Source organism: Larus michahellis, chromosome 8 (assembly GCF_964199755.1).
Source record: "Larus michahellis chromosome 8, bLarMic1.1, whole genome shotgun sequence".
Taxonomy (NCBI): domain Eukaryota; kingdom Metazoa; phylum Chordata; class Aves; order Charadriiformes; family Laridae; genus Larus; species Larus michahellis.
The window spans coordinates 33,887,058-33,913,109 of NC_133903.1; the positions used below are offsets into that span (position 1 = coordinate 33,887,058).

The following is a 26,052-nucleotide window of genomic DNA, read 5'->3' on the forward strand; positions in this document are numbered from 1 at the left end:
CTGTGGGAGATCTCTAGAGCGAAGCAATAAATATATTTTATGAGGGCATAGAAAAAAACTCTGACATGAGAGAAGAAAGCAAGCTGTAGGATGGCAAAAGAAAGCTGTAGGATTGCAAAAGAAAACAGTATAATAAATGTAACTACTGGAGTGCTCTACATGCTGGTTCTCCCATCCTACCAAGCAACAGTAATTAGAGGTAAGAGATGTTAAGAAGAGACGCGTTGAATGAGTCAGTGTAGCCATTCAGAGCCTAGTTCAGTCCCGTGTTGAACATGGTGACAGCAGATGCCAATAGAAGGCCTGGAGGGAAAATGTTCTCTTCTGAATGCATTTCATTTTCTATCTCCTTATAAGAATTACATTTAATGATTTAGGAGGTGCATGGCAAAGAGCAGATGTAACCACTGGCCTTACACAGATCTTGGCGGTAGGGTTCTTCCTGCACTGAGCTTGCTGCTCTTTGGCCTGAGAGAGGCCTGTGACGTGTTTTCTCAGAAGGTGTTGAAAAGCAGCTTCTTCATGAACATCTGGAGTAGATGGCCAGAGTAGCGCTGCTAATTTCACGGCAGGAGCCAAAGACAAAGCCGAGGTGGCGCTGACGGGCCTAGGCTCTTCCAGCAGGTCAGTGAACAGTGTTCGCCTAGACAGGAGGGGAAGTCCTCAAGCGGAGAGTGTCCTCTCTGTGCGAGGCTCAAGTCCTGCAGTTTGCAAGTCAGAGATTACAATGCCAAATGCTGCGTCTATGAGTTTATGATATGTGTGTAGAATCTACATTGGCTTTTTCCCTGAGATCCTAGTATATTTTTAATCTTGGGGCATCTTTTTCTTTCCAGTCTCCCAGTGTTGGGTTTCTCCCAAATACCATAACTCTTGAGAAAAGTGGGTTTTTTTGCTTTGTTTCCCTTTGGATTCCAATGCCTTTCACATATGCTTCTGTTTGGAACTGAGGTAAAATTTGTGTGTGACTGGTAGTGAGAACAGAATTGCTAATTCTAATTCGTCTTGTTCTTGCTGGTCTACATTTCGTTTTCAGTAACCTCTGCTCCTGCAGCGTAGGCACCAACCTTCATTTCTGTGTTCAGCCTCTTAAGTTTCTACACTGTGAAGCTGAAGACTTTTAGTATTTGAATCCCATTTCCTGTGAATGCTTTTTAGCTCTATTAGCTGAGAAAATCTCAGCTTATAAATGTGATTGGTATTATGTTTTAGCTTACTGTTTTTTTTTTTTTCGCATTTGTGCCAGCTTTGAGCTGGGCATGTATTTGTCAGGCCTGTTTTGCAGGAAGAATTTAATAGACTTATTATCCATAAGGTCAGTAAAACTAGCAAAAAGTAAATAATAAACTAAGCTATTTTAGTGCTTGAGGTCCAAATTTACTAGTGCATTTTTTTTGTAAATACATTAAATTATCCTGTCATTAAATGACTTCTATTAAGCTTTAGGAAATCATTTATGAGATATTGTGATAGTTAAAAACATGATTGCTAATTGTAATTTAACATCCAGTATATGTTAGTAATTCTCATTAAAAAACAGAATAGAAAAACTAATTTCTTAATGTCCTCAGTGTTTATAACCCTTAATGAAGTGTCATAGTTACCTGTTCAGGCAAGGAATAATTTCACAGCATTTGGGATACATCCATTTGTCCTGCACATCCCTTGTGAGAGCACATGTTGGTTCAAGTCCTGTGCTAAAATGAGGGGGTGTGAGGTCATATTTTGTAAATAGTTATACACGTTATGCATAATAATATTACATGTCATATATATACTAATACCACTAATTATAGTGGTAACTATAACCAAAGCTACTAAGAAGTTTTCAATACTCTTGTAAAATATACTTTATTCATAGTCGATGTGATGTGGAGCTTGAGTGTGTTGAACTTGTTCCCTGCCTTTGCCAGTTGCATTTTGGGTTGTTTCAGGCAACTCCATTTACCTCTCTGGTTCACAGTTGCCTCATTTCTATTAAAAGATAAATGATACAGAATTTCTGTTCAAAGTATCTGAGAATTTATAGGTTGTGGAGAATAACAATCTGGCCTATTGTCTCTTCCTTGAGAGTTTTTGAAGTATCCCAATTGTGATACATGGAAGTGCTTTGACATTTTGAGTATCATAAGAATCTTGTAAGAATGATTTTGCCTTGTGTTTTATTTAGTTACAGTAAGCAAATACATCTTTTCATTCAACATGCTAACAGAATTTAGTCCAAGAGAGCCCAAGCCTTTGAAGGAGATCTCAGTACTGTCAATTATAAACAACAATTACAGACAGCAGCCGCTAATTTTGCATCCACAATTATTTGCAGGTGCAAAGTGAACCATGTTCACAGTAGATGTACAAGGATTGAAATGTTTTCGTTAACATGTTCAGGTAACACTGAAAACAGTCATTGAGAGGTGTGAAAGCATCAGCTAGATCAAGGACTCTTAAAATCGGGGAACTTAAAATATGGCTTGCAGAAACTGGCAGCCTAAGGGCCTGAGTACTTCTCATAATGTGATTTTGCTAGTTTTGTGGAGGAGTGGTGTTGCACTTCGGAATGTAGAGAATGCATTAATCTCAAACCAGCTGATAGCCCAACCAGAACAAAAAATTCTAAAAAAATCTGTTTATGCTATGGAGCTGAATCAGAAATTGTACAACTTGCAGGATTATTCCATATTTTTTTTTTTCAGATTTGTACTGATCTTTACAGACAATTTGCCCTCCAGATGTATCCTGCTGCACTGCGTTAATAGCATAGTAGCTATGAACCACTTTTATGAACAATGTATGAACATTGTTCTTCTGTTGGGATCACACAGGAATCTGACTTACATGGCTTGTCAATTGACTGTATGTAAAGTGGTTTGTAGTATCACAAGTGGGTAAATAACCCCTTTTCATTTGCTAAATAGAAAATACTTGCTAATATATTTTGAATAGTGGTATGCAGCAAAATAGTTTGAAGGGATTTTATACTAATTTTTGTCAACTTTGTTTTGAAGAGATTAATGTAAAAAATTTATTTTTTTTTAATTTTGTGCTTTCTGCAACATAGCTACCAAGATTTAGTTTTGCACAATACATTGAATAACTGGAAAATACTAATTTCTGTAGAATAAATGAGGGACCTGATCTAGTGGGAGGTGTCCCTGCCCATGGCAGGGAGGTTGGAACAAGATGATCTTTAAGGTCCCTTCCAACCCGAACCATTCTATGATTCTAACTACATTTGGATACCACTGACAATGGAGGGGATGAGAGAAAGAAAATATCACTGGTGTTATGACTTGATTTGTGATTTTCCTGTGCATTAAGGAAGAACAAAAATGTATAAGATGTAGACATGGCACTTAGGGACATATTTTAATGGTGGACTTGACAGCGTTAATGGTTGGACTTGATGATCCTAAGGGTCTTTTCCAACGTAAATGACTTTATGATTCTATGTACAGGACAAAGTTAACTTTCGCCCTCCATTATCTAATTAATATTACAATCTAAAAATAGAGAACTACTATGGCATTGTCATAAGTGTCTGATTACCGATTAAGTAAAATTGGTGACTCCATTTTAAGGTTATAAAATGGTTTTTGGAGTGATGAGTCATCCCATAAATGGTATTTTGGAACACATGTGACTAGAGAACTAAAGACAACTTGACAGAATTTGAAAACTCAAATTATTGGCCATGGCCAATAATACAAATTCTCAAAGCTTGTTGAATTTCTAGAGATACTTACAAACTTAACAGTTAAGCATGCCTGTGAGATCAGGAGTGATGATGGTACTTCCAGATCCTAGGCTGCAGTGACAGTGCTGGAATTCGGTTCTGCTCTATTAGATGTGACTTTTGACCTGCAATATTTCTTCTGGAGAAGACATTTTAGCCTCAACTCCTTTCTGAGTTCTGTCTTCAGGTTGTGGCAGTGGGCTCTGTAAGTTCCATCACTTGGATTAGGTTAGTAATGAATAAAACCTGATTTTTAATTATATTTAGAGTTTTCCAAAATAATAGAATGTGACTTTTTTTTTTATAACTTAATGTTTGAAGAATATTAGACTTGAGAGTTCTACCATAAACTTTGCATAACTCTTCTATGTATTAAAAATTGCATTGATTTCATAGATTATATATGTTGCCTTGCAAATTACAATATGATGTAGAAAGACTTTCATTTCCTCTTCCACTAAAACAGGGATAGTCCACTTCACTGTATTTTTGTTGTAATAATAGTAAGGGACAAACTCTGGGAGTTTTGAACATGGAGTACTTGTGAAAATCAGGCAGTTTCTATTTAGAATGCAAAGGCACCCAAGTTAGAGAGATTTGGGCTTCCGTGTTGGGATGTGTATATACATATGTACGTAACTTTTTACATGTATATGTAGGAATTCTCATGTCCCTTTCACTCCTGTCAGTGCCTCTAATATTTCTTCTCTTTGAAGAAGAGTACTCTTGAACTGTAAAGACTGCCAGTATATAGGATTGAACTCATGTCATTATTCTTGAGAGGTCTTGTTCAGACATACGACTGTCAGAGTTAACTTATTAGTAATTTGTTTCTCGGATGTTACAAAGACCTGCACAGGGTACTTAAGTGAAAATTACACTATGTGAGAAATAGAAAATACTCATCCAAAACAAGTCTCATTTTCCCCAAACAAACAAGCAATAGCCTCAAAACCCACTTCTGACCTTCTTTTGCCAGAATACGCTATTATTACTTCAATTTCTAAAAAAAATTTATTTCCAGTGACAACAGTGCACTTCAACATGTGTACAGCAACTCCACTGAGCAGCATCGTGTAAGTGGCAGGTGTCTTAGCAACTGTAGCTAGAATGTGCACATCCGTAAATGCACACGCGCAAGTTTTGATGGGAGAGTGATGCCTGGGCATGTCCCAGGGTGAGATGTGGTTGCTCCCACTGACGGATGCGGGACTAACACCGTTCTGTTGTGCTTTCTGTAACTAGGCTGTCACTTTGGTTCTACTGACTGCCACGAAACCCTGATTCGGTGCACTTCCATAATGTGAATCTTTATTCTGGTCCTTCTCAGAAATGAGTATCAGCTAGCAATGCATGCAGGAATTCAGCCCCAAAGCCTTTACGATCTGTTTAGGTCTACAGGTTGCATAAGGTTAGTCTTCTCTCTGCTCTTGGAGGCTGTAAAATTTCTTGAGCGGTATTTCATCATGTGTATGTTTGGGTCTGTATAGATAATGATGGCCAGAAAAACAATGAACGGAAACATACGCTTTGTACTGGAATTTTATCTGTTGCATATTGTGGCAAAAATGGTGTCTTGGTGAACATACTGTACTGGTGATGAACTTTCATTTCATTAAATGAAATGCACCATATGGTGCGAAATGCTGCTGTTGTGCTTGCTTGTTTTGCATACGCTGCTTACATCCTCTTCTTCCTGATACTGTATGATGGTAGGAAAGGTATTAAGTTGGTTAATATAAAATTTATGATTTATAATGCCAGATCTGCATTGCGGTGGATAAATGTTTGCATCCATAAATAATTAAACTTACAGTTTTTCTTAGGAATGAATTGATTGACTATGTCTTAATATTTACATCTGTAACATTTGCAAGGACAAACACGAAGGCTGGGCTGGAGGTTGCCTGACAATCTTGTCTTGCATATTCTATGAAAAATATTACTCAAATTTCTCACAGGTGAATAAATGGCATGCATGGATGAATCTAGTTAATTCAATGGTTTAATAAACCTCGAATCCCAATGAGGCTATAACAAATCCCCCTGGCATCTTGGAGTTATGAGAAAGATGTATAAAATTAAATGCAAGGAGAAGATCTCTTTCTAAATTTGAGGAGTCTTTTGCACATTATTTTTTTGTTCTGTTCACTACATGAAATAACTTGTTATCTGTGGCTCAGTCATGATAAAGTATTAGATCAATTATCATTTGAGGGCAATATCTGGGGTCAATTTGCGTCTGAATAGATTTTTTTTTTTTTTCCCCCCCTTTGGATAGTTTGTTTTTGAAACAGTTATGCAGCACTAAGACAGATGCCTCTCTGTTAATGTCCCTTTGATAAACACGGCTAGCTTGAAGTGGAAATTTCTGCAGCTCCCCTTGTCAGGCAGCAGCACCTTCTCATAAGCTGCCCCATTTTCAGATGTTAAACGCATGTGGATCCTGGATCAGAACCAACTATCTAGTTAGAAACACAGGAACTGTAAGCTGACTAGGACTGACTGATTTAGCAAAAGAACTGGAACAAATATAACTGCATAAATTTAATTATGAATCACAGAATGGTAGGGGTTGGAAGGGACCTCTGGAGATCATCTAGTCCAACCTCCTGCCAGAGCAGGGTCACCCAGAGCAGGTTGCACAGGAACGCGTCCAGGTGGGTTGTGAATGTCTCCAGAGACGGAGACTCCACCACCTCTCTGGTTTTTCCTCATGTTTAGGTGGAACTTCCTGTGTTCAAGTTTGTGCCCGTTACCTCTTGTCCTGTCACTGGGCTCTAAGGTCATTGGACTCTGAACTATAATCTGGACAACTAAGCAATGCGAAGCCTGGGCAGTTCTTAGATGCTAAACCTTCCAGGAAAGAAATATCATACAGGAAAGAACAATTCCGCAGTAGGTTCCTTTTGCTGCATTCTGACACAGAACCAAATTCCTAGGTTAGTGATTGTGCTGCTCTTCTTATTTTTTTGGTATCCTGTGTGTGTTTGCTATTCTACAGGCATTCACAGGGACAGGATACCCGCTCAAGAAACCTAGAATATAGAAGGGGTATGTATTTTCATGTGAAAAATAAAGCAGATACTGTGACTACATGTTCTCATGGAAAGATCCTACTGTATCTTCAGGAAAAGGAATCTGTTGTTCTTCATGGCTTCTGAAATGGGGAACAGCTTCTGCCTTCATTTTCCACTGAACTAAATAAAAAAGCAGGTAAAGTAATGCTGAGTGATGTAAATCTCTTCTCTCAAAAGATGCACACATAATTTTACAAATATACTTGGAATACAGTAGCAGAAACTTATATTCAAAATTTTCCATTAGTGAAGTTCTCTGGAGTTCAGAGGAAAAAATAATGAAGCTGAAGAAAAGGATGATTGATAAGAAAACCAAACGCTGAATGTACTCCTGTATAAAATTGTAATTTTATTAATAGGTGAGGGAGAATAAAATGCACGAAATGGTAGCTAAATATGTGGAAAGCCATATACTCTGCCCTGGTTTAGAAGATCATAAGTATATGAAATTGGAATGCAGCTGAATTGATTGCGATCTGACATTCATTATACTTCAGCACAGCTGGCAGAATCCCTTCTAACCAAACGTGCATAACGTGCTTTCTTAGCACTTTCACAAAGCCTTGAGTTTATAATGACAATTAAAGTGCATCTTTTCCAATAATTACACAATCTGAATTTGGTCTGTGCTAATAAGCTTTAAGAAAACTTAAATTCCACATTTTAATATCAGAAATCCACTTAATTATAGGTAATCTCCAGCTCTGCATGTCACCTGTATTAGCATTTATATTTCTCATTGTCTGCAATATAATTTTCTATTTATTCTCGTGAACATCCTTCTGATATATACCCGAAATCACACGTAGGCTGTGGCTGGCAACCAGCCAAGCCCTTAATTTATCTTTGCCTTATCTTATTTAGCCCACCGAAAGAGAGTGCCAGTGTGAACAGCAAACATTCCACGTGAAGGGCCAAGGTGACAGCCTGAACAAGCACCAGCTTCTGGTCTTCACCATCCTCATCCTCATAGGATCCTTTTAGAAAGGAAGACCTGATTTACTCACCCGTTTCTGGAGGCTGGGTACTGGCCTACAAAACTTGCTTCCTCAGCGGAAAGAGCTTATCCAAGAAGGCAGTGCCCTAAATTCTGCTCTGCTCACCATTTGGAAGAGGCAGCCAGGTAGAATTTATTTCTCCCAGGAATTTTTCTTTTGCTGATTAATTGTTTTCTCTACTAGGCTATTATGTTGGTAAAATATTTACAGCCATTATGATGAAAATTGCCAGGAAATGAATTCACAGTGTCTTGCTACCTTTTGATTTGATTTTTTCTTTTTTTTTTTTTTTTTTTTTTTTCGTTTTCCTTCCCAGGACTTTGAAACACTGCTGTGGTTTTGGCTTGCCTCTCTATTCTTGCTATACTTTTCTGTCACACTCAGTAATTGGCCTAATAAAAGGCAGAAACAAGAATTTATTACACCTTGGGCAATACTTGAAACAAACTTTATTTGCTGGAGCAGCACTTTTTATCTACTCGCTGCTGTATATTTTGACACTCCTTCTAAATATTAAATTTGACTTTATTAAAAGTTAAATCTTGGCGCTTTTTTTTTTTGGTGATTGCTGCTGTTTTTGCAGTTTCTTAGGCAGACTAGTACATATATAAACATATCATTTTAATGAAGCTTTTGGAGAAACAATATAAGCTGTGGCTATATCTACTTCATTACTGTCAAAATCCACAAAAATGGTATGAATTAAAGACTAACTTCTGTAATACCTTGCAAATTAGTCTTGGAATAATTTCTGTGATGAATTGAGACAACAAAGATGAGAACTCTTCAACTTCATACCTTTTCCAAGTTTGGGATTTGATGAAATTTTCCTCAAACAAATTATAAGCTTTACGTTTAAAATTGTTTGCAAAAATAATGAGAGTAGTAAAAAAAAACAACCCAGGTTAGATTGTTATGATGTAATTTCCACTGTTGAACCTGTTTTTCTTCCACATACTAGGTGATAAAATGATCAAATTTTTTTTTGTTTTCGAAAAAAGGCCTTAAGAAATAGCAATACGTCATCCTGGAACTGTTTATGCAGGAATTTTTATTCTTTGAAATCTTCCAGTGTTAAAGCAACAAGAAAACATTTAGAATGTCCTTTGGTGGAATCTTATTACACTCGTTATATATGTAAACTGATATTCTTTGATGCCAGCACGTTGCCCATACAGAGAAATCTCTGCACAATTAAATGAAAGGAAAAAGAAAAGGACTAAATAAAAAGTAATATTTTTCTCTTATCTGATCAGAATTAAATACATTAACAAATTGTCTGGTAACACAAATAGGCAATAATACAAAAAATCTACATTGTACATTATTTCAAGAAAAATAACTTCATTTGAATACAAAAGGATAAATACACTTTTTGTCCTATAGCCACTCTTGTACAGTAGGTGAACACAGCATCTTACTGATGCAGTGCTGCTAAGGTATACAAGGATATGACTGGCTTGAGTTTTATTGAGGGGGCTGTTACACATGTGCATCACTAACATCAGACAAAGAAATCTTTCAACCAACAAGGGTTACAGAGCAACGTTCACTAAAGCACAGGTCGGAAAGGATTCGGGGACTGAAGCAGGCCAATATGGCAGCTTTTACAGATTTCCTTATACCCACAATGCACTGACAGCAAAGAATGCCTTTATTTGGTCGGTCCACACACCGGGCGGAGGTACAGTAGCGCACCATATAGGAGTAGCAAAGGTTTTTTTTAATTTTTTTTTTTAAATTCTCTTCCCATTCTGGGGGCTGTCAAAGCCGTTTCAGTCCTGTGTGAGCTTTGCAGCTAGCACTGATTTGACAGAACAGGCAGCTGCCAACTTGTCTGGAGTCAGAGGTGACCAGTCTTGACTCAGAGCCCTGTCCGTAACTGATCGATATGGCTTAGTTCAGTTAGGCCTTCTCAGTTTGTACGTGGTTATTTCTTCTCTCTTTATATTTTTTTTTTCCTTTTTAAATTTCAGTAGCAAACGCTTGGATTTTGTCTTGTGGTGGTGTGGCACGTTCACTGGGAGCAGTCCGAACGGGCTGCCGTCAGCGGCAGGGAGTCTAGCAAAGGCAAAGTCCGGTGGCTCCCAGCAGCGCCGTCAGCAGCACCAGGGGCCCGAGTGACATTGCCCCCTGCGCGGAGTTCTGGCCGCAGCCTCCTGGATCCCTTTCACACTTCAACTTCTCACACAAAATGCCAGTGTAAGCCGGAGGGCACTGGCACCGCACATTGTTGATGCATGTTCCTCCGTTCTGGCAATGCAGGAGTTCATTGTCACATACGTTTGCTGCAAGATAGCAGAAAGAAAAGCAGAATAAATATAAATTCATCTACAGGAGAAACTCTGCACTCAACCCAGGATTAAAACACTACCTCCCTCCTCTTCCCGAGACATGTAAACAGGGAATGTGTTTTTTTTTTTTAATCAAGTTTGAATTTTTTATTTTATTTGATATATTCTCATCCTTTTATCCTTTTTTTTTTTTAAGGCTGTAGTCTTGGAGAACCATTTCACTTCAGACCATTGACTACGATAATATCAATTAATGAAATAATATGAATAATGATCAATAATGAAATATTATGAATATTAATACCTGCCTTGTGCCCGTGTCTGCATTTTCATAGTTACTACTGAACTGGAGCTGTAGGTGGGTCCATTATTATTTGAAAGGGGCAACGTATACAGGGGTTTTGTAAAGCAGGAACAGTGTTTTTTTTGCATTTTTATGCAACGTGGCTTTGCTGAAGTAAAAAGATCTGTATGAGAAGGCAGGGTTTTATAATCAAGAATTGCATGTATTAATGATCTGAAAAAATTACACAAAAAAGATAAGGCAAGCAGAGGCAGGAAATTCAGCATGCTGTTTGATGGGGATTATGTGGTATATACATATGGAAATAAAAGATAATGTTGTTATTTCCATTACAGATCAAATATTTCTTCTTAATTAGATTTGCTACTTTGGTAGAAGGGTAACTGGCGTCTTAAAACTATCTTAGATATTGTAGCCTGATATAACAACTTCAGAAGTCAGATTTGACAAGAGTTAAGAAGAAATAATACAGGCAGAAGTTTTAGAGCTGCATAATAGCATCGTATTTGAAAAACTGACAGCTTTATTTTGTATTACTTAATATCAATTGAAATATTTCACTAGGTAAATATGTAGAGATATGAGGAACATACTACTTAAACGTGTCAAACTGTGTTTTACTCCAGGTGATATCACTAGTAGAATATGGGCTAGATTACAGCTCTGTCTTCCATAGGAAAGGCAATTTTAGTAAACATCTTGCACCTACTATCTAGGCAGAACACAACAGCGTGAATTTTTGCTCAGAGAATTAGGGAAAAGATTAGTGTGTTTAGAAGCAGACTCAACATTACATGCTGTTTATGCATACCTTAGCCTGGAAATACCCTAAAGAATTCAGAATAGGGAAAATATTGTTAATCTTACTTTAAACACTGCTATTTATTGCTACAAAAAGGTATGGTTTTATAAATGCTAATATACTTATTTTTAAACGCAACCCAAATATTATGAGAACTAAAACTGAAACAGTCCAAGTTCTTAAGTGACGCAATTCTCCATAAATCTGTACAATTCTGTGCACCAGCGGCCTTACTGGTAATCTTGTCTGTCCTTGTTGCTTTCAGAAAAATATTTTTCTTGCTCTAGAAGGACTCTCTGACAACTGCTTTCTAACGTTCTGCATCCCAATGGGCCCAATAATAACACAGCGTGTTAGAAACTCATAGGTGCAATTGAGAGAGAACAGTTAAATTTTTTCAGTGATTCCTTCAGCAAAGGCTTTTACTAAGAACTATGGATTTAACTTTGTTGTCCAATTTTGGAATTGTAATGTCAAAATTTGAATAGTAAAGTACAACAAACAGCACATATTAGTGATGACAGCCGTATGTCTGAATTTTAATGTTCTATATATACATGAGCAAAAATAGTGTTTATACTACTTATACTATATATATATACACACAAGGAACAGTAAATCACCACCAAATAAATGTGATGAGATTAACAACCCAGAAAAATATAATGATAACGGGCCAAAAAAATAAACTGTATTTTAAAGTCAATATTGGAGTTACATCTCTTATAACCGAAGCTATGTATCTTTAAAGCTGACTTTATTATTCGTATAGTATATATTTATCCGTATCAATACACAAACTCAAAATACTTTATCTGGTATTATCTACAGCATCTGCTTGTGCTAGACTACTTACTGCTGAGATGCTTCCTACAGCTCAGGCAACGAAAATGGTGAAATATCTGTCTCATCAATACTGACCATTGTTTGCCTTGAATAATTGAGTGGAATTCAATAGTTAATTAGATACCACTTCTTAAACAGCAGATGAGATATTTCATTTTGTGTTTGGCCCGGAATATATTATCCAAATTTTCCCAAGTATTTGGAAAATAAATTTATTTCCTCATAACTTTCCTATTTTAAAACTTTTGACAACTCTAGCCTGTTATTTCAAGAGGCCACCAGCCCCGATTCTGCTCTGTAGTTACAGATTGCTGGAGATGGGTGGCTGAAGTGGCGTTTTGCTTCATGCTGGCTGTTCTGTCTGACACGCTGACGCTGTCAAACGCCTCTAATCATTGCTGTCTACAAAATTCGGGATACAACATTATAGACGCTGATTTTTAAATCAGCACCAATTACTTCTCATTAGAAGTTTTTAAAATGTGCTTAAAGAAGGGGTGGATCAAAAGCTTCCCCTTCGTTGTTCTTGCGTGCTTTTAAGTTTGCCCACAGAAACGCACTGAAGTAAAACCAGGCAGATCTTAATGTTCTCAGCAAACTACTATGTAGCCGAGAATTCTTGAATTGTTCATCTTGTATTGTCACAGCTTTCTTTTCCTTAGTTTCGTCCTTGTATCTCTTTCTCCTGCACACACACACGTACACACATATATGTATCATGTAGGTAGCAACTGTGGTGATTTGGAAGTTAAATGAAACAATTATGAAAATAGGAAATCCCATTATTTACTTTTTGCCAATTTTGTTTTAATTTTATTCTGACCAACTCTAATACCATTTCTACCTTCCCAAAAACATGGTCAGGATTACTTTTAAAACCTTAATATTAACTAATTATGTTCATTCAGTTTAGGAATTGGATTAGCTACAGCTAATGAGTGTAGCACATCAACAGCATAAAGAAAAGCACTTTCAGTGGAGCACTTTCACTGGAATCTAAAACAAAATTTATGCCTTAAACAAAAGTAGTTGAGATGAAAGCAAGGCAAGTATATTAATTGTTGTTATGAAAGTTAACAAAGTCTCTAATGTTAACAGAGGGGTGTGCTAGGATACATGTTATAACCCATTTTATTTCTGATGTGGCTCCAGGCTTTACTCGGAGAAGGCGGTGACCTGGGAGCTGCGGAGCAAGGCAGGAGGGGCAGACGCCTGGATCTGTGCTGAAGCCCAAGGAGAGCTGCTGCAGCGGGTGCTGGGGGGTGCAGGTGGGGCTGGGGGAGCCCCAGCATTGCCTGGCCCTGGGCCTTTTCGTTTCCCTGAGCAGCGGAGGCCGGGAGCCGGGCAATACGGGCTTTCCTGCCTGCTGCACCCCTCCTGCCTTCTCCGGCCCTGGCCCCCTGTACTCCAAGCAGTAAAATGCTGCCTCCACTGCTGAGAGCTGTTGAACCAGCTCTGCCTTATCATTAAAAGTGATAATAATGAAAAATTAGTCAGAATTAATCTGAAAGGCATGAGATATCAAGTTCTGATCAAAGAATGAAACATGGAGAAGTGATGCAAGTAAAACAACTAAATCTGCACATGACTATTGAGACTTGTGGGGTTGAACTAGCGGTGGGTTTGCTGGCAGACCCTCGTTAATTAGAAGACAGGACATCAAATAAATTATTTAAGAAACAAAACAGAGATAGCCGATTCGCTCCGGAGAGCTTTGCGGGCCTTTTTGGGGGATATTTCTGAGCACCGTCTCTAGTCTGTGCTACTGTGGGAAGTGAAACATTTAAAGTAAAATAAAGGAATTTTTAAAATATTATTTTACAAATTCATCAATTTACAATCTAAGCTTGGGATCCTTAAAACACTACACAAAGGAGACAGAAAAAAGACACATGTAAAAATGGATAGCTATCTGAAGCTTCTCTATTCTTGAGGCAATCCCCCCTCCCCTCTGCAAACCAACAAACCCCTGCAATTAGAAAGAGATATGATTCCTTTTTAATTAAAATGTAAAGATCTTATCCTAAAAATGAGGCTTCGATATTTTGTTAACTATTACTTTGGAAAAGACCTCTATGAATGATGTTGAAAGATGCCTTACCACAAGCCACAGAATATTCTTGATTTGTAATTCCAATGTTACTACACTTGGAAATGGAATAAAAAGGAAAACAAGGGGAAAATATAGAGTCTTTGAACCAGCTTAAGCAGTTTCAGGGGTTAAGTCATGTGCTAGCATTTCATAGAATTTATACTGGGTATTTAATGAAAGGTGTTGAGACTAGCATGGTTGTTTGACAAATGTCTACTTTCCTCTTACATGATCAAATCTGAATAATACCTGACAATTTCTGAGTCTGTCCAAAACTCAACCTTAATACCTTTGCGGCTTCTTGAAAGAACAGAGTTAGACAACTGTGGCTGATTTTAGTTCTGAAGCAGCAATATAGACATGGTACCACAAACGCATGTCTTGCTCTCTTCGATCTGGAGGCCACCTCAGGCACAGCGTTGTGCTCTTGGCTTATGTTCTTGCTGGTTGCTGTGTCTGGGCAGCTTCAGAGCACAGGCACAGGGTTTTTGGTCTGCCTATGGCTCAGACAAAAACCCAATACACTATTGGACTTAAACACAATTTCTTTTAGCCTCTTGTCTTTCCTGGAGGCCATCCAAGAGGGGAGAAAATACATTTTGTACCTTTCTTTGTGCTACCTTAATTTTTGTACACCTTTCCTACAGTAGCATCTTATTCAGGTGGGTCGGCCACATGAGTATGAGCAAGGACAGACTATTGACTTAAAATAAAAAATGAACGTATTCAAAAGAACACTTTTTTTTTTTTTAATCTAGGATAGGTGGTATTCACTTTCTGCATCAAATTCTGGATTTGTTATGAAATGTTCATTGTAGGAACAGCATAAAGATCATGAATGATAAAGTCACAGAAAGAAAACTTTTTATTGGAGGTCCTTGCTTCCTTTCTTGAATTCTGGTCTTTCATTTCAAGCAATGTTTTGTATGATCTCTCCCATCACAATTTTTCTTCAGCGTGCTCTTTTTGTGGTAGCATTTGTTACAGACTTTTCTCTCCCTCTCGCTCTTTTTCAAACCATCTCTTCGCTTTTCTCCTTTTTGTCTCCCAGGCCATGAGTATTATAGTTCCCGGACAGGTTGGTGGGTTGACAGCTCTGAATATATTACACAACGTTTTAGTCTATTCTAAAGCCCTGATGCAAGCTTTGACCCTACTTCTGCTGCAGTGAATTTTCCGTAGTGTTCGTCAGTAGCTTGTGTGAATGGCACTACTGAAATCATGAGAATTTTTTGACCTTGGATTCCACCCATTGTTCATAACTTTGAATTCATAGAGGTCTAGTGGCTGAGGAAATGATTCTTGGCTGTTTTTTTCTGTAATGCATCCGTTTCCTTGGTACTTCTTATCTCGTAAAGAATGTTACTTGAATTCATTTATGAGGAAGTTTTCAGCACACATGCGAACAGAATATTCTGTCTCGGCATAATAAGTGAGTAAAAACCCAAGCATAGCGAAACCCATGTTTTCAGTAATGATGTTCATAGGTAGCTTCAATATACGCAGCGGTTGTCTATATATAGAGAGCTGTGAATAGCACATTGAAATGCCATGAAAAAATTAGGAGGTTTCATCTCACTACATAAATAAGCTCAGTAAATTGAGGCCAAGTACAAGCGATTCTTGTCAGATGCAGAATTAGTTCCTATGAATACTAGAAAGATTCTGTAATTAACATGCATTATTCTCTACGAATGTGATCATTTAATCAATAAATGGTAAAAACAATCATAGAATATAAAAGAAATCGCAACAAATGAGGAAGCTGGTGTGTATGCCTAGTAAGAATACAGACATCTGCACATACATGCACAAGAAAACCTCTGCAGTCGTGAAGGTATTAGTAGTATTTTCCCCACAATTTGTCAAATAGACGTTAATGGAATTGGGGAATGCAAAACACCTAGTTTCATTCAAATGCAAAGGTTTACAATTGTTTCCAATTCTATCAGAACATAAGTGACTGCAATCAAAATATTTTCAAATTACCAGAGCTAGCAGCAACAAATTATTTCCATTATTTGGAAACTATCCTAAAAATACAATATATACTTGTTATGAGTTAAAGATCTCTGTGTGGAGCTCCACTGAATCATGAGATTTTACCCATGCAAAGTAAATATTAGGAAATGAGGATATAAGGGCATGGGGAAAACTTGTAAGTAGTTGGGCTGCTTCTGAAAGGTCACAGCTATTGCTGTTACAATTAGTGTTGCACAGCACGCGACAAAACCTCAAATTTTTATAACTTAAGTATCTTACTCATTTGAAGAACCAATGGCTAATAACTGACCTGGATGTTTTGTCACTTAGATTTCTCCCCTGGCCTGTCTTCCGATTAGATCTAGTGTTAGATTATTATTATTAGAATTTAATTTGTTACCAGTTACAGTTACTGCCAAATGCATTTTGAATGTTTTGCTGCCATGAATACACCTGTCACTGTTGATCAGAGTTCTTCAGGGGTTTTAAACCACAGACATGCTTGATACGAAAAACAGCTATTACTCTTTTAAATGAGATATTCATAATGATTGGTTTTTTTGAAGTGACACTAATTCATCATTTGCTGTAGTAGGACCAGTAAAACTATCTTAGAATACTGTCTAATCAAGACGAGGTAGATGCTCTGATAGCATGAAAAGAAAACTGGTTTGTGCTTATCTACCAAGGCACATTGTGAAGTTAAGACAAAATAAATCAGTGTAGACAAGTACAAGCCTAAAGCATATCTTACTGTGTCCAAATTACGGTCATAAAATGACAAACATTAATACGAAGATCTCCTGTGCAAAGTTGAACCAATGTTGTGATTAATTATATTGCCAACAATACAAGGTAATAGACACTGACCATGTGGGAGCAGTTTCTGAAGGCAGACATCTCCATCTTGACTTGTCTTAGAAATGCCCGTTAGAGGCACAATTGAAATGACACTTGATTTTTTTTTTTTTTTTTAAATCAAATTGGTTTTGTTAAGTTATCAGGGAGTAAATGAATAGGTGCGTAATGGAGGTAGAGTTTTTGCTGAAAATTTCTGGTATAATTTTTAGATTGTTTGCCTGCATGCAATTTCTGTTCTTTCTGCACAATTCTCACTTCAAAGCTAAGCCAGTTCTAATCAAATTGCAGGAAAACTCTTCAGAACTTCTACAAGAAGATGCAGCTGCTATTCAGAGCTCTCCCCGGCACACAGCCACAGAATGGATGGTGATTCCTCTCTCCTGTAAATAGGTACCGATTTATCCTAGCATCCACATGGGTAAGCTTAGCTGATTACATTTCACTACTGAAAATACAAAATCCTCTACAGAACAAATTTTATTTTTACCGTGGTATAAGGATACAGGTAGAAAGTGACTCTATTTCAGAGGTTGTGTCTATGCTTTCTCATTTGCCATTCTATTCTCAATCTAAAATCCTTAGATTTAATTAGTAAAAGATAATGAGAAGAAATACATCAAATCTGTCAAAAGGACAAGGGGGAGAACTGAATTTTGGAACTGATTCTCCTGCGTGATAGAGAAGCCATAGTAGCTTTGGCAGAAACAACACAAGACTGCTTGTTAAAATGGATGAAAACAAATCCAGATTTAGTTATATAAGAATTATGGTTGAGATAATACCTTCCAATCTTCCCTCGTTTCAGGAAATGATTGATTAACCTTTCAGTTTTCTGATTTTGATGGTCCCAATTTTATACTTCTCCAGAAGAGGGTGATTCCCAAAGTGCGGGGGGAAAAAAATCCCCATTCTTTTTATTGCTTTGCTTATGGAGGAGCACCACTGAATTGGTATGACCCTCATCACGTTTTAGGATAATCTCAGGAGAGCAATAAGCTACATCATAGTTTTAGTTGCTCAAAAGGGACTACATACGGCTATCATTCATATTCCACTTACAAAGCTGTAAGCTGCAGTGCCATTATTTCTATCTTCCTGGAGATAAATGAACATTCTTACACGATCTGTCTTCTCTTTCCTTAACTAGGGAGTGAGGCAATTGAAACTACGGGGGTTTTTTTTGTCTAGTGCCAACAGCAAGGTCAGGGTTTGGATGTAACCACTATCAATAAAAACTGGCTAAGCACAAAAACTCCTCAGATGCAGAAAATGAAGTGGTCATCAAAGGCCCTGTGAAGAGTTGGAGGGTGGTATTTAGTTCCCTAAATACCAGCAGCTGCTGCCGTTAGAGGTGCCAGAGGGCATTTCCAACATTTACATGGAGCTGGCAGGTATGTCCTAAGTTCTAGGAGAGATGTAGGCTTCTGAGGGTTGTGGCGGGACACCTGCCTGTCTCCGGCAGCTGCTGTGCCCCATGGCGTGCTGGCAGGCTCCCCTGCTGTGGGCAGCCTGTGGCCATCCTGCCTCCGGGCCCCCTGCCCGGCTTCCCTGCTGGCATTTGACCTCTGCTCCGATCCAGTGCTGCTGTGCTACACTGGACGTGGCTCCTGTGGAAAGCCCGCAGTTGTCAGCAAGAGCGGTGAGAAGCCTCAGCTGATGCCTCCACTCCAGCCCCCTCTGCCCACCAGCCCGGTGCTGCCTCTGAGCTCAGGCCCTGCCCTTGCTCCTTGCCCGAGTGACCTGGTGGCCTCGGCCCATCCTGGCCTTGCACATTTGACGTCCTGGTGTCACCCCAGACCTGCCTCGCCACTAGAGCCTTGCCTGGTGGTCTGCAGGTGGTGACTGACCCTGCCACTGCCATTGGAGCTGCTCAGCTCCGCTCGCCTGGCTTGGGTGCTGTGGGAGGGACCCTGTGCCGGGGACCTCCCTGCCTGCCGCACCCCCGTCTGCTTGAGCAGTCCCCTCCTGGTCCTGGCTTGCCGTCTCCTTGTGGAACCACCGACAGCCATTGCTCCTTTGCAGTGGCACTAGACACCTATGGTCAGGCACTTCAGTCCCATCAAAAAATCCAGCAGGATGGCTTTGCCGGAACGGCAGCATTTTCAGCTTCATGTCTGACAACAGTGTTTTTTCTTAAAGGTTCCTGGGAACTACTAGGCAGAGCTGCAACAGGTATTGCTTTTACAGAGCACAGAAAGGCAGAAGAAAGCCTGGAGAGCAAACCAAAGCCGGAGCGTGCAAAGGTCAGCAATTCAAATACATGCTCATGAATTTTACAAACGGCTGAATGTTCCTACATACTTAGCCGCTAGGGTGTTAGACTTGCAATAATGTTTTGGACACAAAAGAACGCAAATAATTTCTCTTTCTTTACAAAGACAAAACTTTCTCTTCCTGCCATTCCTCCCAACGAAAGCTGCACTGAAGCCTTTCAAAACCCATGACACAGTCCCACACGCTTATTACTTTATTTGGCAGCAAAACCAGAGAAAATCATAACTGAAAAGATTTCCTAACGATTTAGGGGATTAGAATTATTCTAGTAATTATTTTACTAAAATTTTTTAGGGAAAGGGAGAGAGAGTGAGAGAATGTGTTGGTGGCTTCTATTAATAATGACATTAATTCCAAAATAGTACTAATCTAAAGACAAATATTGGATGTATTGCTATTCCTCAAAACATCTGCGTGGCCCTGGATCCCGAAGTGGACAAAACTTAAAATTATTTCAGAGAGCTGCTGAGTGAGAACTTTAAGATTAAATTGTGATCTTATGCTATTTAATGGCAGTATTTAAAAAAAAAATTCTCTCCTAATTTTTTGCTCCCCCAAATATATGATATGTTTGTGCACATGTGTGTCCATGATGTGTTTGATAAAGAAGAGGAGATTAATGAGTTATGTACAGTTTGTATTGCCGAGAGCAGCATAGTTGTTGTATGTTAATAACATATGTCCTGGTTTTGGTGTTAAGGAAGGGATAAATTTTTAATAATCAGTTTAGTATTCAGTCAGATGGAGTAAGGTTGGTTCTGCAAAATTTATTTTACAATACTTGCTGGGTATACCAAATCTTATGTAGAAAAACCCCTTTGATTTCAAAGTAATGATTTTGTATTGTAAGGGCTATTTTTTTAAAGCAGACTGAGTTGTATTTACTTATTTTTTACACAGAAGGTGTTCTATTCATGTTAAGTTAAATTTTGAACACTGCTATTCTAAAGTTACGTGTGATCTAAAATAATTTGAATGTTGCAAACCTTCTTCTCGCTACTTTGGCTTCAAGCCAATTGCATGGGACATTTTGAATAATTAGTAACAAAATGTACTGGAAATATATGTTACGATCAACTTCTACATAAAATAGCATTTGCAATGGAAACATCAGCAATCTTTAATTACACTATCAAAAATATCAAAGATATTAAAATGGAACGGGTAGGTAACTAAGAAAAGGGAGTCACACTTACGTAAGCGTGACTTATAAGCAGCGATGTTACAGTGACCACAAGTAAAGGTAAAGCCAGGCTTGTCTTTCTGTGTCGTTATGCATTCCTCTTGCGTGCGTTTTTCAAAACAGAGAGATTTAAGATACCAGGATAATGCTCTACTATAGGAGACCAATACACTAAAGTGTAAAGTAAATGGCACGGAAACTCTCAGGAGATGAACATTCAGAGTTTATGTGAACATTAGTTACAAGGCAAAGGTAAAGATAAAACATTCATGTAGTTCCTACAAAACACATGAAATGTGAAGGATATTTTTTTGTTTGTTGGATAAAGCATCAGTGCTGAGAATCAGGAGATCTTCTGAGTCGACATTGACTTATTGTTTTGAATGTGGATGAAATGCCCCAGAGTGGTTTTGCTGAGCTAGCTGGAGAACGGGGAGAAAACCGCTGGCCCTGTAGGTCTCTCCAAGCTCTTCGGAGTAAGAGTTGTTATTGCCAGTGAACAATGGAGATGCTGACGCCAAGGAAAGTCAAATGATTTGCCTATGCTAACGGAAGAATGGAACAAACACGGGTCTTGTGAATTCCAGTTCTATTTACTAGATTGCACTGTTTTTTAGATAAATGCAACAGCAGGGTTGATTACTGTTTCCAAGGGAGTTTAGAGACTCTCAGCTATAAAAAGACTTGTAAACAATGAAGTTTAAAAAAGGAACCTGCAATCTTGTCCACTTAAGTGTCATATTCAATTGCATAAGATGTTTAAACATTCTGACAATTAGAAATACCGATGTCATGTATGTACCTTCTCTTCTCTCCAGTCAGAACTTTAGCAGCTTCGTATTCATCTGTCAGAAACACGGTCAATATTCTCAAATGTTTTTTTTATCCCCTCTGCTTTACCTTGGCCTTTAAAAATATTATCTGTTATTTTCTATTTTCAATTATTAGAGTAAAATTAAAAAATGACACTCAACGGGCAGATTCTTATATCATAATTCCTTCCTGAGATGTAGTGGATGATAATATGCTCTCCTGTGAGTGGGGTTTTAATTGGTGTCATGCTTGCCTTTCCTGCTCTCTTCATCAGGATATCAATAAGATGACTCGAACAGCTGGCATGTAGCACTCAGCAAAAGTGAGATCTAATAAATTAATGTATCAAATAATTAAAGCTATTAGCTGCTTCACAATAAGTTTTCATCAACAATATTTATTGCTACACACAGACTTTCTCTAGGTATCGTTGTGCATTTATCTTTATGACAGAGCGGCCATTAGATGGGAAAACATAGATAATAGATGCTTGCTTTCCAACACAAACCTCATCAGGCACACTAGTTTTATCACGATGTGCTATGCAGGTGTCACCAATGTGAGAGGCTTCGCCAGTGTTTTAGCTGAAAACGCCTTTTGAACTGACTTATAATATCACACCAGTCAGCAAAAATGCCCAAAAGATGCTCACACCAGAACACAAAAAACCTGTCTTTATCTAATGATATTGCCTCTTGACAAAATTTCAAAGGCTCTGAAGATTTATTTGTCTCTTCAAAAGTGATGTTTTGATAAGTAGGCAGTTAGAATTCATAATTCAGTATTACGCATTGACCAAAACAGATGAAGACTGCATACAGGCAACCTACACGTTTTTCACAATATTATTATGCAGGCTACTACTAAGAAGTTGTTGCAATAGGAACAGGATTGCACTAATCTCATTTTATCAACTCTACAGTTCTGCTATAATGTAGAAAACATCTGAATAGCAATAGACCTGACTTAGACTTAGAAAGAGCGCACTCAATGTGTTTCTTTGGGTTAATGTCTGAAAAGTTCTTTCTACACACATAGGAACTAAAGATAATGCCTCTAAACGTGGATGCTGATATTGCTCACTATGACAAAATGTCAAGATAATTCAGGAGATTAAAAAGTGCAGGGTTAAACGACTCTCGTGAGTAAGCACTGTTTCCCTCTGTGCTTTATATGGTTCTTGCACTACTTTGGCATGCTGATCAACATATTTATATTTCTGTTTATCATCCTGATGCACAAAGGCGTGTTAAAATTCAATTATTAGCGAAGACTGAAATAACCTGAAATCCTCAAGGAACAGATCACTGCAAAATATCACTTCATTTCAAAGTACTTGCTTTATTTTATTTTAAATGATTTTCTCCAACTTTTAGATTGTCAAGTCATGTCAGAGTTTAAAAATAACAAAGATATCACCATTAATCTAGACAAAAGAAATTCCTCTATAATCAATGTGTTATATATTTCTAAAGATATATTGTATCAATACCCTTAAACTTCATGATGAAAAGAAATAATTGTGTTACTCAAAGTCTTCCACTCGCACTTAGGACTGAAAAGCCAAGACCTGGGTCATTTTCTCATGCTCCTGAGAAGCTGTGCATATAACAATGTTACAAACTCTTACACTCACCTTTGGTTTAGAGAAGGAAGGGTCACACAAAAATGCTCCACTTCTATGAAAATGTAGTTCTAGAATGTTATATATTCTTTTAAAACATAATGTCTGACTGTATTTTAAAGCCTAGTATCTGAGTGTATTTCTTTGTAGAACTCTCAGGGAAAATGGAAACTGATTTCTGGTTAATAGAATTTGGATGATGAAGCCGTATTTCCTGACAAGTTTCTCTCTCTGGGTCCAGTCCTGTCCTCTGCCACTCCCCTGGCATACCCGTACCTTACAAAACCTGAACCCCCACAGGTGCTATCACATGCTTGTCCTTCTCTTTCAGCAGCCTTGGCAGCCACGGCAATGGGAATCCGACTTCTCCGATCACAGCTCCTCCAGAACTGTGTGTATCCCTTTGCATTGCCTCCTATGGTGGGAGCCGGCGTTTTGCTGCATGCCTGTGTACAGTGCTGGCTGATGGGTGCCCGTGATATTGGAGAGCGAGAAAAGGCTGTAATTCCAGGTAGGATGACTTTTTGTAGGACCGGTCTATGCCTGGACCATTGTGAGGGGTCAAACGCTGAGACTAAACACCAAGCCTCCTCCTGCTCCATGAAGCCACGTGGCGAGCACGGCTAGCCAGCACGTAAGGCCAATCTCTGCCCAGACGTGTCATCTTGGGCAGCAGAGACTCCAGTGTGGTCCACGCTCAGGTTTGAAACACAAGCCCAGTGAAATGAGAGCGTGAGAGGAGTGTGAAATGCAAAGGCTTAATGCTGCCTTTGCGAGACAGCATTTCTTCAGTGGTAACATGGCAGATCTGAGTGGGATGATGGTTTTCTGAAGACCGCGAGAAAGCTACAGAATGAGTAGCTGCTGGGCTGAAAGAGAAAGATGAGTGCTAAAGGGAAGTGGTTGGAACTGGAACGGAGGGGTTTGGGCCAAAGCCAGGATGGGTGGGAGGAGGTGAGGGAGGTGCTCGACACATCTTGGCTGGCTCAATGTTTGGTATCTGCAAAACAGTCAAGGTCTTCTAATGATGCAGAGCAGCGTGGGCTGCAGCATCGCTGCTAAGTTGTCATGTTGCCACTGAATAAAAGAGAAGATGTAAGTGGAGTGCACTTCCCTAGGCGTCTTTTCAGTTGTGTTTTAAATCAGTAATGGTTTAGCAATGAACTAGCAAAGCTCTCAGGTCATTGCAGGAAAATATAGCAGTATATGGTTTTATTTTGATAGGTGGTGTAAATCTTGACCCAAATTTTCAAACCTTTGCAGAAATTATGCTATGTACATGCAGCCTTTCATGTTTCTCCCCAGTTGCGTACCAAATGGCATGTGTGCATATGTAATTTGAGGCATTACAAAACATCTGGCTCAATTTTTGAGACGTTTGTGTTATAATACACTATTGTAACCTGTCTGTAAAGATATGCGGAATAGGATGTTTTTTCTGAGAACTGAAGTCTCCTTGCAGAGAGCTGCACTTTGCTGCATAATGTCAACGTAATGGGGCTGATTTAAGGGTGCTACGTTTGCCCTCAATATGAATTTCCTTGCACTAACAGCCCCAGATTAAATCTCATTGTGGGATTCTCCTGTTCTTGAAAACAGTAGGAAGTAAGGCAGTTTTTTGAACCTTGTGAGAGTAACTCGTTCTCCTTGGACGCTAGTCAGTGCTTATTGCCTCACGATCAAAATGCAGCTTCAGCTCTTTAAAGAGCTACATGTGGTGAAACTCTCTTTACTCTCCTTGGAAATGAAATTCTAAACTCTTCAAAGTAAGAGTCCTATTTCAAGGATCTTCTGGCTTAAAAGGGAAGTTCATTTCCCATTTAAAGTATGTGTAACATTCAGAGCTTAGTGATGCAGCATCTCATTAACAGAACACCCTGCTGATTCGTCTCCCATGGACAGCTATTTCTATATGGAGGATACTGGAGGTGTTTGTTCCTCCTGCACCTGTCAGCGTTCATGGGGACTGGTTACTGTTTGTGAGTAACAAAGCTGGTAGCTCTTTTGATTGTAGCCCTTGTGTACCCCAACCTATAGCTGCTTAATGCTATTTCTTAAGTCAAACCTAAATAACTACTCAGGGGAGAATTCCTCTTCCAAAGAGATTATGGCTGAGCTCCTTATAACCTAGCAGTTTTGAAGTACAAGAATAGAATTTTTGGGTCCATTCGAAAAGTCTTCCAATTTAAGCAGGAAATGGAGTAAGAACAGGAGCTAGCACGTAGGGGTTGCAGAAAGATAAAGGTGTCTTTGTTTGGTGGTTCAGAGGTGCTCAATCTACAGCTTGGCCACTGACTCCATAAACTGGAGCAATGTTTTGGTTTATCCACAGGAAGATTTTTGTTATGCTTTATTCTTCGTACATCTGGAAAATACACAGGGTTTGGTAAATGTCTGAAACATGAAAGATTTGGCAAGTTACTCCACTCAGTCACTAGAAAGGGAATAAAGTGGGTAAACTGATCTGCAAACAGGAGTACAAATCAAAATATTGTTTCTAGAGTCAGCTAGTGGCACTAGTGCATTCGTTATTACATGGTTTTCCACTTCCATCTGAACCAAAAGACAGATAGTCATCGGGATGAAAAAAATAGCATATATAGAAGTACTCGTCCAAGCTGTCATTATAAAAAGACAAAATAGCTTTGGGCATACTGCTTTAATCATTTTGGACCCCAGCTGTATATCAAAATCAGTGATAATGAACACAGTCTCTTTAATATAATTATTTCAAGTTGATTTCAGTCATTAGTAATCTTCTATAGACATTAATTACCAACAACTGAATTACGATCAGACCCTTTCCCCTTCTCTGTAAAAATATTTAAACTTCCAGCACTGTCACATCTTTTGCTTCTCACCTGATGATTATAGGTAAAAATTTTATTAACAGTTTAATTATTCTCTTTAGAAGCCAAAATAATTGTAACAGGCTTGACTTGGCTTCCATTAAAAGTCTCTTTTAATGACTTTGCCATTGACTGTAGTCCAATGTGAGAGAAGATGAGTTCATAATCAACAAAATCACATCTCAAAATTGTGCAGAGATGAAAGAAATTGGAAGAACAATACCCTTAATATTTTACAGAACATCATGGTACTTTTGTATGGGCTATCAGTCTCCTCTAAATATATATTTGCTGAATCCTCTAACGCTGTATTCACTTT

The 26,052-nt window shown here is 38.5% G+C and overlaps 1 protein-coding gene across 8 annotated transcripts in view; it reads right to left on the reverse strand.

Moving 5' to 3' along the window:
• Positions 1 to 8,842: 8,842 nt before the first annotated feature.
• Positions 8,843 to 26,052, reverse strand: part of NTNG1 (netrin G1) — a 158,852-nt gene continuing 141,642 nt past the window's right edge. For all 8 annotated transcript variants that reach the window (XM_074597469.1, XM_074597466.1, XM_074597465.1 and 5 more), the window contains one exon: positions 8,843 to 10,096. In XM_074597469.1, the coding sequence (XP_074453570.1) occupies positions 9,870 to 10,096 (227 nt within the window). In that variant the 3' untranslated portion in view covers positions 8,843 to 9,869. The remainder of the gene's footprint in view (positions 10,097 to 26,052) is intronic.